At 38.9% G+C, this 12,197-nt stretch overlaps 1 protein-coding gene across 2 annotated transcripts in view; it reads left to right on the top strand.

The window, feature by feature from the left end:
• The window catches only part of lrrk1 (leucine-rich repeat kinase 1), a 148,275-nt gene extending 137,750 nt beyond the window's left edge, over positions 1-10,525 (top strand). For both annotated transcript variants that reach the window (XM_017699556.2, XM_017699557.2), the window contains one exon: positions 9,808-10,525. In XM_017699556.2, the coding sequence (XP_017555045.2) occupies positions 9,808-9,985 (178 nt within the window). In that variant the 3' untranslated portion in view covers positions 9,986-10,525. The remainder of the gene's footprint in view (positions 1-9,807) is intronic.
• The last annotated feature ends 1,672 nt before the right edge of the window (positions 10,526-12,197 follow it).

Below are 12,197 nucleotides of genomic sequence, written 5' to 3'. Positions count from 1 at the left end.
GAGCACGAAGCAGAGCTGCTGCTGCAAAAAAAGTAGTTCACTTTTTCAATCTTGGTTTCACTCACTCAGTTTTTTTGTTCGAGTCAGCCAGTAAGGCTACAAACTGCAATGACCAAAAAGGAGGATGAGGAAAACTCAGGTGAACACGCAATAAAAAAAAGAGGCAGCAGGATGGTAGGCATAGCAACCAAAGCTTCAGTTGAGGGGGAGGTGCGAGAGGATGCCATTACCCTGGTCCAAAAAAAGACATCCCCATTGTAAAACTGTAATCACCACTTCCATCCCCTTTTAATCAATGTGACATCACTTAAAAGGCAGCTCCACCAATTTTCAAATATTTGAGTACAGTTAATCGATTAACAAGTCATTCACAGTGGTTTGATGTGAAATGCTCCATTCTAGAGAAACTTACCAAGTTATTATATGAAATCATTATGAATATTCACACTGTTGTCTGAGACTGTGTTTCATGGTAGTTTTGTGATAACATTTTGGTCTAAAATATATTTTAATCTATTTATTTTTATTTGAAGAGGTATATGAAGGGTGTTCTAAGGTAAATAAATCCCCAAAGAACACACCGCTGCTGTCGGATCAAAACCTCGTATCTCCGAAATCGTAACTTTACAGAAGAAGGAAAAAACATACTTTACTTTTAATGTAAGTCAATGGAACCCAACTTTTTTCTGAGTCATTTTGGGTCATTTCTTTTGGTCCATTCGTTATGAAATTTACATACAACGTAATGGACAATAGGCATTTTTAGATTACGTCAAAACTGAAACACGACAAAAAATGGAGATACGAGGTTTTGTTCTGACAGCAGCGACATATTTTTTAAGATTGACCACTATTTTGACATCATCAACATTATATATAAAAACTCAAGATGTGTAGATTCACTGGAGGTTTTGGACGGTAAATAAAATCGCTATTTTTGTGTTGTAGACATCGTGACCCCCGGTTCCTCTCACCCTCACTGTAAAGAAATCTGTAAAGTCTAAGTTTTTCTACCAATTAATTATTTCACATCAAACTGCTCTTTGGTTAATATTTCATCCACTGAAAATTGGTGGAATTCCCCTTTACGATGCCTGTTATCACACTTTTATTCCATCCAGGTCCAGATGTGAGATTTACTCAGTGAGTTGTCTTGTCTTTGTTTAGGAGTTCTTCTTAGTTAAAGAACTAACATGTTGAGAGGCACTAATAAATAAAGCCTGTCTAGCTTTGCATATATAAGACAGTATAACTAAAAATAGCTTAGCAAGCTTGTTTGGAGGTTAGGTAAATGTTTAGGGGTTTGTGTGTGGCCCACTATCGAGGGCCTCCACCTCATGCAAGTGGCGCCCCCATTGATGCAATTAATTATATCATTACATCAATTGCATAAAATAGTTGCATAAATGCATCTAAATAATATGTCTGAATGACAGTAATAATTCTAGACTTCTATGAAAAGTTCCTCCACCCCTGGTCAAAAAGGACCCTAAATTAAACACAAATGTATGTTTTTTCCCCCCACTATGTGAAATATAGGGAATAAGTAATAACTGTGCAATCATATTTGCAGAAATATGTCATTGTTTTCTATCTGGAAGTGGTGTTAACTTCATTTCACTTAAACAAAACATGTGATTTGACCATAGGTGGTCAGATCCTATGATGTGGGATTCGCCTAATTTCTTCACCACAGCCACTCAGGCTGACTCTCCTCTAACCAGCATTGAAGCTAGCTTAGAACTCACTGCTGAGCTCATGACAGCTGGAACTTGTCCCAGCTAATGGAGTCTGCTCCAGTGCAGATTGTAGACAAGCTTTCTACCATGGATCTCCCACCGTTTTTGGCTTTCCACTGAGTTTTCCAGCTGAGCTTCCCTCCAATTGTCAAATTCACAGAGTGTCAAATGGAGTCTGACTTATGGAGTAGATGCAGTAAGTGCAAGGCAGACTTTCACAGACACTTTCAAGGCCTGTTCTTTTGGAGCAACTTTCTTAACGCCGCTCAAACTTTTTTCTTCAAAATTCACGCATTTGTTCCCCGTTTTAGGTGACGTGTGTCCTTTGCTGCTCAGTTCATAGGCTAGTCAGCATGCTAGCACCTGACTAGCGTATTGTTTAGGCCGCTCCTGTAGCGTTTACTAAGCTTTACCACACTGTGGACTTTTTCTTTGCCACTTCTGGAATGAAATGTGTGGTTTGGGATCTGAGCTGTTTCATTTTTGGAAGCCTGGCTTCATTCCTTTCCCCATTAGTTTACTTTGAATAGGCACTAGCCAGCTAATCTGTGCTGAGCTGCATTAACAAAGAACAAAGGCAGGTTTTTCGTCATCCTTTCTTTACACTTTTTACTTACTTCTGTGCTACTTATGTGCTGTTTATTTAGATACAGCATACAGCAGCTAAGTCCATAACCCAGTATTGAAGGTGTAGGATTGAAGGATACAGAGCAGTGTTTGATATGATATGCAATATCACGAGCCACACAAATTTAAGGACTTTGCAGCAAATAGAGCTCATTTGTCTTGGATGTGAGAAGTAGCCTGTAGTAGATTGTCAATATCACCGCTGCTGTGGCAGAAAACCTTCTAAAGTAATAGAAGCCAGTTGCACACAGTTTACTGCTCACAAATAGGCCTGCGTTGATTGTCCGTGACTGCCCTTGCTATGCTGATGGGCTGACATTCAGGCTGCACCTTATATTTGGTGTGAATGAGTGACAGCTGGATAACCGTACATATGAAAGGTGCTGATTCAGGAAACTCCTGCCCACTCCTGCGTTAAAGGAACAACTCACTATGTTTTATTAATGAGTTTTCCAGGCCCTCTTTGAAGAGACAATGTTGGAAGGTCATCCAGAGTTGATACTGAAGTTCATGGTTAATTTCTTTGATCATGTATGTCGACAGGTTTATCGTTAATAGGACAAATTGGCAGGAGCGCTGGCAGCATTTTATGCCAAAAACACAGTACAACACATAGCATGATATGTCCTGAGTGTTCTGGATGTCAGTGAAAAGTCCTTTGTTAGTAGTTTTCTAATAGGGGCTGGGGTAGCAGATGCATGAGAGATGTGCAGAATTTTTTGTTATATTTCAGTAAGTTTCCTCCTCAGGATCTCTGCCCACAGACTTACACAAACTGATATAAACTGCACTCTAAAATCACCCCAGCTCTCAGAATATCACCTCTCACAGAGAATTTAAGCTGGATCTGGCTGTCTGTGTCTCCATGAACTGGCTTTATCAGTCTGAAACGATAGTTTATCGAGCTAAATGCTTGATAAACAAGCAGTTGCATCTCTCTAGAGTAAGATTTAGTCGCTGAGAAACATTCTTGCTATACCATTTGATTTTTGTTTGATAATATAAGTGGTAAGTTTGCTAACTACTACTCCAGTACACCTACACATTACACCTACGGGAGCTTTTATGACATCCCATTCTAAATCCATAGGCATTAATGGTGTTTGACCCCCCCTTTGCAGCTATAACAGCTTCCACTCTTCTCCTCCAGCCTGTTTACTGACATATTTACTATTGTGGCATTTCACTCACTCTCCAAGTAATTATCTGCTGCCCGAAGTGCTAGCTATTCGATTTACTATTCGACTAGTCTGTCAACCACTAGCTTGTTAATGAAGAACCACTTTGGTAATATATAAGGTTGTCACTCCAAACCCCCTCGAAGGTGCTAGACAAAGGAAATTTGTGTATCTATATGGGGGAATTCTTTTATATCTGTGGCATAACCTTATAAATAAACCAAGCTACAAGGCACATTGGCAGTAGCTGCTTGGTGAGTAAGCAGACAATCAGCATAGATACTACTAAATGATTTATGGAGGGTACAATTTATACTTTTCCACCAGATTAAATGTTGAAAGAACGCTTGGCAGCTGTCACACTGTGTCAGTGTAGTGAAGCGCTGCCAAAAAAGCTCCTTTAAATTGATCACTACTGAGGAATAATAAGAGTGAGTCCCTGGTTCTCAGCAGGATCTGTTCTTAGTGACAATTGTGCTATATGGGATCCTTTTCAAAATGGTGCTATATAGAGCCATCTACAGCACATGCTCCATCAATTTGAAGAACACTTTCACCATGCGAATAACCCTTTATCATGCAGAGGGTCCTTTGAGTGTTAATGGTTCTGCATTGAAACATTTTTACCGCAATACCCTTAAAGAACCATCATTTTAAATTTGTATAGAAGACTAATTTGGTTTTAGTCTTATATATTTGTACGGTGGCATATAACATGTAATACCCACTTTAGGGTGCATCCAAGACTATGTATGAGTTTCCTGCCAAAAAAGAACTTTTCATCTTTCCCTTTAACCTTTTGTCACTCATATTTTGTTTTGGTGTCAGATTATCACAAATGCACAACATGGATAACCAATTGTTTTTGAAAGAGGAGTGACGGAAAATTCTGTGGTTCGAAAACCTTCTGTCACAAAATAAAGTTTTACAGTCCAAACAAGGGTGCAACGAAATGATTTTGATGTTTTTCAGAGGCAACACTTTTAGGACAACCTAGTGCCCAGTGCTAGCAATGTTATCAACATGGAATTGTTTACATGACCTGATGCTGCCATTGGGTGTGTACCATTGCCAATTCTGCTGTGATTTGTGGAAAGTTTGTCAGTGCCAACATGTAAACGCAGCTTTAGACTAGAGTTATTAGACTAATATCAAGCCATTGATGTAATTGGAAACATAGTTAATGTCAAGTAAGTGAACCAATCACACGGTCAGTGCACATAGAATACACTTCAATACAAGCGGAAAGCACTTTATCAAGCTTAGCTCATTTGCAGTTTTGCTTTTGGACCATTTACAGTCTTTATCACTTAGTATGTGGTTATCTGCAGCATTCACCCAGCTGTCATGTGCACGACACTGCAAAGTTTCCGAACGACATCTGCAGTTGTTTGTTTTTCTGCAAACAGTGTATTGAGGCTTTAAGTGCCTTTATCACTGGGTCATGAATACTTATGTGAGATTTCAATGTGACTGAATCTTCTGCTGTTCAAGATGTGACTGTGGAAGTAGCCTGTCTGCAGAGACCTTTAGATTTCTATATTTTCAGTATTTGGGGATCCCCTAGTGTTTTTCCGCAACACACGGCTCATTGAATAGCCCACATCAACCAACTGCGGCTTTTTTTTTTCAAAGATTTGATTGACGAGGTTCAGAAAAGGTCTTGGAGCACATCATCCCCAAATATATCCTTCAGAGATCCGAGTTTTCATTCACAAGCGCCCATTTCATATAGAGTAACCGACGTGCCAAAATAGAGCCGAATCAAATATCACAGAGCAAGGCCGCGTGTTGTATTACAGTCGATTTCTTTCAATGTTGTGTTTTGCAGAACAAGTTTACCACAAGGAGAAGAATCTATAACTTGATAACTTGACTTTTACTTTGTTAGGGTACACTCTAAAAAGCAATGGTTCTTTAGTAAAGGTAAAGGTTCTATTTAGAGATGTTTCTATATAAAACCATTTCATGCTTGAACAGTTCTTCAAATTGATGGAGAATGTGTTGTATATGGTTCTATATAGAACCCTTTTCCAAAAAGTTGTATATGAAACATAATACATTCTCCATGAATCTGAAGAACCATTTCACCAGACAAAGAAACATTTAAGTATGAAATGATTTTATATATGGAACTTGTGGTTCCAAATAAAAAACATTCCCATTACTAAATAACACTTTAAGCATCTTTTTAAGAGTGTATTTATAAATAAAGTAATTAAAGTAATTAAAAAAAAAAATCTGTGTGTCATAGTTCTATCACTACTCTCACTTCTGATAACATTAGTAATCACAGTCTAGTGATTATGCTCACAGTTCATTGAGTACTCGGAGGTCCAAACATAACCATATGCTACATCTGTTGTAAATAGGTCTATTTGCATCCTACAGCAGTGCTGCTGTGTCTAGAAGTGCGATTTTCTGTTTTAAAGCCTAGAACAGGGGTCGGCAACCCAAATGTAATGAAGAGCTATTTTGTCCTTTTAACAAAAATGAAACCACCTTTAAGCCACAACATATAATGTCCATTTTATTGAAGTAACGTTTTACCATCTTGGCTGAAAAGAAGTCTTAAAATGTGCTATCTAATGTACTGGTATGGACTAAAAAATGCAGACGTACTTTGCTCTGCTTTAAGCTTTAACTCAGCTATAGCTGCTTTTCTTGCATCTCCGGCAGGAAACTTTTCTGCAAAAGTAGAAGTGAGGCTGAAGTCAGCTTGTCATTCACCAGCTTCTTGTTTAAATTTTCCCATTCCACCTTAAATAGCAAGAATGCAACTGCTGCACCACTGAAGGTGGAACGGGAAAATTTGAACAAGATGCTGGCAAATGAGAAACTTTGCAACTTTTTAGTGTTTGACGTTGTTTCTCGTTGCATATTAAACGTATCAGAAGACAAGCTGGAGTCATTATAAACACAAGCCCATTCATCTCCAGATTATCGATGTTCATCATAAATCCTTCTCTTTGCCTTTTTGTTAGCTGCTAGAAAGGCGAGAGTGTTGTCTGCGTTGCTATGGTGGTCAGCCTGTCTGTGCAGCAACCTTTAGGGTTAAATGTTATGTGATTTAGCAGAGATAGGCTACATTGTCGTTTAAGACAATTGATTGTTAAAACTGTGTTGAACGATCAGCAGAACTTTAGTTTACTGCAAAGGAGGATTTTTTTTCCTTAAAATAACGAATTCTGCTGTGGAGCCACAACAGGACAGTTAAAGAGCCGCATGTCTAGCCTTGGTCTAGGACAAGCCCCTTCTGATGTGTCTTGAAGTGGAGAGTTTCTCTAGGGTGGACGTCTGGAATCAGGCTGTTTTAAATGGTTTGGACATGTGTTGAGGAGGAATAGTGGATATATTGGGTTAAGAATGTTGGAGATGGAGCTGCCGGGTAGAAGGAGAAGAGGTAGATCTCAGAGAAGGTTTATGGATGTAGTGAAGGTGGACATGGAGATGGTTGGTGTGAAAGTAGAGGAGGCAGTGGATAGGGCAAGATGGAGGGAGATGATCCGCTGTGGCGACCCCTAAAGGGAGCAGCCGAAAGAAGAAGAGTTTTCTTTGACAGTTTTGGTCAATGACTGTGGTAGGGGTTACTCACTTTGATTGTATTTATCTACCTGTAGATCAGGCTAGCAGTCAAGATCAGTTGACACGAAAGATCATTTTTCAAGGGTTCTTTAGTGAAGAAAATTAGATGTAGATAAATGTAGGTGCAACCCTAAAGGGCGCATTTCATGTTGTATGCTGGTGTACATATACTTGAGACTAAAAATAAGTTACTGTTTTATACACATTTCCAAAAGGTGGTTCTTCAATGGTTCTTTAGTAAAGAAAATTGTTCTATATAGAACCATGAACACTCAAAGAACCCTTTGCATGATTAAAGGTGAAAAGCTTCCTCAGATTGCAATGTGTAATATGGTTCTGGCTGTGTACATCCTTTTTAAAAAATAATTCTGTATAGCACCAGAAAGGCTATTGATACAAGCTTGATATTGTAACAATAGCAGAACCCTTTTTTGATGCTATATACATCCTTTTCGAAAATGTTCTAAATAGAACCATATACAGCACATTCTTCATCAATCTGGAGAAAGATTTCTCCATGTAGAGTGTTTTAGATGGTTCTATATAGCACCAAAAAGTGTTCTGCTATTGTTACAATATAAAGTCTGTAACAATAGAAGAACCTTTTTTGGTGTTTTATACACATATATATATATATATATATATATATATATATATATATATATATATATATATATATATATATATATATATATATATATATATATAACCATAAATTATGCTATGTAGAACCATATACAACACATTCTCCATCAATCTGAAGAACCATTTCACCAAAGAAACGTTTAGTCATGCAGAGGGTTCTTTGTGTTCATGGTTCTGTATTAAATTTGTTAAATAGTGTCTTTTTTTTATCAGTTTTTAACATTATTTTACCCTTCAGTTTTAAGCAGTGAGACAGGGAATTCCACTCCTTTATAGCTCTATAAATCACTGTTCACAGTTAGTTTTTGCTCTAGGTGGATTACAGAACACTTACATAACATGACAACTTAAATTCTTGTTTTAAGCTGGAATTCCCCTTTAACTGTACAGTACCCAACATCTAATATACTCAGTTTCTTACAGTACAAGTGGTAGAATCAGGAGAAATATGCATTCACATCATGTAAATTTCCAACTAGTTACTGTCAGTTTATTCATAAGGTAAATTTTGTTTTGTGTTTTAGTTGTGCATCTGAATTTATTTGAATAATCCTGATATCCCTTATTACAACACATTCTCCATCAATCTGAAGAACCATTTCGCCCAAGAAACGTTTAATCATGCAGAGGGTTCTTTTCATTCAGATTCATTAAGATTAAGAGACCCTTATTAGTCCCACAACGGGGAAATTTCACCTCCGCATTTAACCCATCCGTGAAGTGAAACACCACATACACAATAGTGAGCACACACACACTTGCCCGGAGCGGTGGGCAGCCCAATCCGCAGTTCCTGGGTAGCAGTTTGGGGGTTAGGTGTCTTGCTCAAGGACACCTCAGTCATGTGCTGTCGGCTCTGGGGATCGAACCAGTAACCTTCCAGTCACGAGGCTGGTTCCCTAACCTCCAGCCCACGACTGGTTCTATATAGAATGTTTTCTTTACTAATAAACCCTTAAAGGACCTTCTTTTTTTTAAGAGTGTACTGTAGTACTGTATTAAGACAACACTGGAGTACGAAAATATTAAAACTGTATAAAATTATGAGTTCTGTGAAACCACTGAGGTTTGTTTATTTGTTTATTTGTAGGAACCCTATTAGCTGCTATTGTGATAGCCGCTGTTCTTCCTGAGTAAAAAATAAAAACGAAAGAAACAATTTAAACTGATAAAATAACAGTAGAAAACGTAAAATCACACTGAAGGAATGGTCGTTTGGTTTCTCTCACAGAGACCTTAGCCGAGCCGTTCTGGTAAGTATCTACATCACTGCCCACCGTGAAACTCCACCATAGTGTTGTTCCAACTGTCAGGGACCTGTCTACCTAACAGATCTCTACATTTGTTAAATAATGTCTTTTTTCTTATGAGTTTTTAAACCTTATTTTGCCCTTCAGTTTTAAGCAGTGAGACAGTTGGGGAATTCCACTCCTTTATAGCTCTATAAATTACCGTAAATGTGTGTTTTGTGTTTTAATTATGTATCTGAATTTATTTGAGTAATCCTGATATCCCTTATTTCATCATAAAGCTTGTTCTAAGTGTTATCTAGTGCTTTGTAACTGCTTTCTTTGGTCAAGTGACCATTTGGTGCATCCTGAGAAGCCTCAGTTTAGCCCGTCTTGCTGTCGAAGCCGAATATAAACAGTCATTAATCAAATAAGCAGCACTTTTCAGCAGGCTGCGCTCACTGTGCTTTGTAATAGGGGCACCCAAGCTAGAAATCTCCTCTCCCGCAGAGTTCAGCAGAGGCCCTGATCTCGCACACCTGGATCTAATGCCAAAAGGCTTTGATTAGCCAGATCAGGCGTGTTCAATTAAGGTTTAGAGCTAGCTCTGCGGGAGAGAAAGTCTCCAAGAGCAGGGGCATCTATGCTTTTCAACAAGTTCCCAGGAAAGAGCTGCTTGTATTTCTAAGAAGAGTCCACACAGTTTATTTCAAGCTTTTTCAAGAAAAACGGTCATTTACGCACATCTCCACGTCTCTCTCACTCACCCCCCCCTCCCTTTTCTGTCTCCCTCCCGCTTCTCAGCACTCTGGTCGAAGCTGCGCTGGTTGCAAAGGACACTGTTGTGTGCGGCTTTCGTAACGAAAACATGGCCTGGTGCCTGGCTGTCTGGAGGGGCTGGGGAGGCCGCGAGCTGGAGCTGTTCTACCAGAGCTACGAGGAACTGGGCCGCTTAGAGACCAGCATGAGGAAAAGAAGGTAGCTGTGTGTGGGTGTGGGTGCGTGTGTGTGCGCCCCCTGAGCAGAATCGCAGCACTGTGTGGCTGAGGATGACTTGAGGGAATACACACACACACACACACACACACAGGTATAGGTAAAGGAAATGTATGGAACGTGTATATGAGTAGGCTTTAGTTTCAGGTAATACACATACATAGAAGCTTCGGAATGAAGGATTTTACTCACTGACCTGAAGTTGGAGGCCTCAGAATGTAAACACGGATGCACACTTGCCACATACACTCTCTGCCCTCACATATGGGCAGTTTGTACACACACACTCCATTATATTTTCTGACATCAGCACTGCATTCATGAAACTAGATTTGCATTTCCTGAAGTTTCCGGAATACAGTGCAAGGCAAGAAAATATCATAATTTTTCTAAGGAATGAGTCGCAGAATTCAAGTGAAATAAAAATGGAAAAGAAAGCAACAAAAGAAAAAAGGATGAGAATATAAGGAAGGAGGGGAAGAAAGGAAGAAGAAAAAGGTGGAAGGAAGGAAGAAAAGAAAGAAAGAAAGAAAGAAAGAAAGAAAGAAAGAAAGAAAGAAAGAAAGAAAGAAAGAAAGAAAAAGAAAAATTAAAACAGAAAAAAATGGATGGAGCAAGAAAAAGGAGGAAGAAACTAAAGAAGGAATAAACAAAGAAATGTAAGTAAAAAAGGAGGAAGAAAGAAAGAAATAAGGAAAGAAATGGAGGAAGCAAGAAAAATGAGGAAAGAATGAAGAAATAAAGAAAATAAAGAAAGAAGGAGAGAAGGGTAAGGAGGCAAGGAAAGAAGTGAAAATGGAAGGGAAAAGAGTTAAGGAAGACATAAAATGAAACGGAGAAATGAAAACCAAAATGAAAGAAAGAAAGCAAGATGAAAAAGAGTGAAGTTAGTTAAGTGGTTTGCCTTCCACCTGGAGCCCTGTCAAGCGTTTACACTGAGCGTCCACTTCATTAGAAACGTCTAACTTGTATCTACCCTCGTTGGCCCTTTTGTCAGGTCCATTTATCATAAAGGTGCACTTTGTAGCCCATCTGCTGCTGCAGGATTGATCAGTCCCACTGTACCCTGTCCATCAGTGCAAAGTGGACTGGAAACTCCTGTCTTAATGCTTCATTTTGCTGGTGTACAGTTACATTTCTCGGCCGCGTATGAAGGAGTCTTTGAAGTGGGACAGCTTAGTCGCTCCGCTGTGATGCAATCGGCCTTCAAATGCAGCCTCCGGAGGATGAACCTGAATTGGGACACAGTTTAAGAAAACAAATGTCCATAGTTATTACTCAACTGGGGGGATGAAATGGGAAAAAAACTAAGAAAGTGCACCCATGTCGTAGGTGTACCTGGTAAAAACCAAGAAAGAGCCTTACAGACCATAATACTCTGTATCAGCCTTCTCACGGGCCCAGCTCAGCTTTGCTGAATAATTGGATACGTCTCTGGATTAGCTCCAAATCATTATTTGTGTGAGTGTGTTTCTAAGCCTGAATGTAACCAGCAATAACAGCAGAATGTAAGCTTAAGCATTAACCCCCTCAAAGAAGCCTCTTTATACACCGAGGCCGCAGTGGAAGCAGGGCCAGGGGTTCACCGTCACTATTGGATTATGGGACTTAAATAACAAGCCGCCATAACAATAACAAGTCATTTATGGCAGAGGTTTAAAATCGGTTCACAAGGTTACTGTGGCTGAATGTCTTAAAGACCCTTACACTGTCCTACTGATCCTCGCAGATATACCAGCATGTTAGCCTTTACTGTTGTACATATGTAACAATTTGGTTGTAAAAAAATGAATTGTATTTTATTTATTATAAACTATCCATCTGCATGTGTACATAGACCATTACTGTATTGTAAATATAAATAAAAAAAGTCTGAACCACTGTGTTGTGCTGTATCCTTTTGTCAGTAATTATATCCAATAAACATCCAATAAAACGGACACGCTGACATAAACCACACAGAATCAGTAAAAGATAATACTCTGTGGGAATGTGAACGTGCTTTTCTGTCTACTGCAAGGCCGTGCACGTACGGAGGAAGCATTAGAACTGTAAACAACTCAGACAAACAAAGTTATATTTCAGAAAAAACTTTTTTTTTTGCCCTCTAACCCCAAACATAGTTGATCAGCTAAGACATGCATCACGCTGGATAAGAAGTATCAGGATATAATATAGTATAAATTACAGAAATGTAA

The sequence above is a fragment of the Pygocentrus nattereri genome, chromosome 15, assembly GCF_015220715.1.
Source record: "Pygocentrus nattereri isolate fPygNat1 chromosome 15, fPygNat1.pri, whole genome shotgun sequence".
NCBI classification, from domain to species: domain Eukaryota; kingdom Metazoa; phylum Chordata; class Actinopteri; order Characiformes; family Serrasalmidae; genus Pygocentrus; species Pygocentrus nattereri.
The sequence above is the reverse complement of the archived record's forward strand: the minus strand, read 5'-3'. Positions and strand labels throughout refer to the sequence as shown.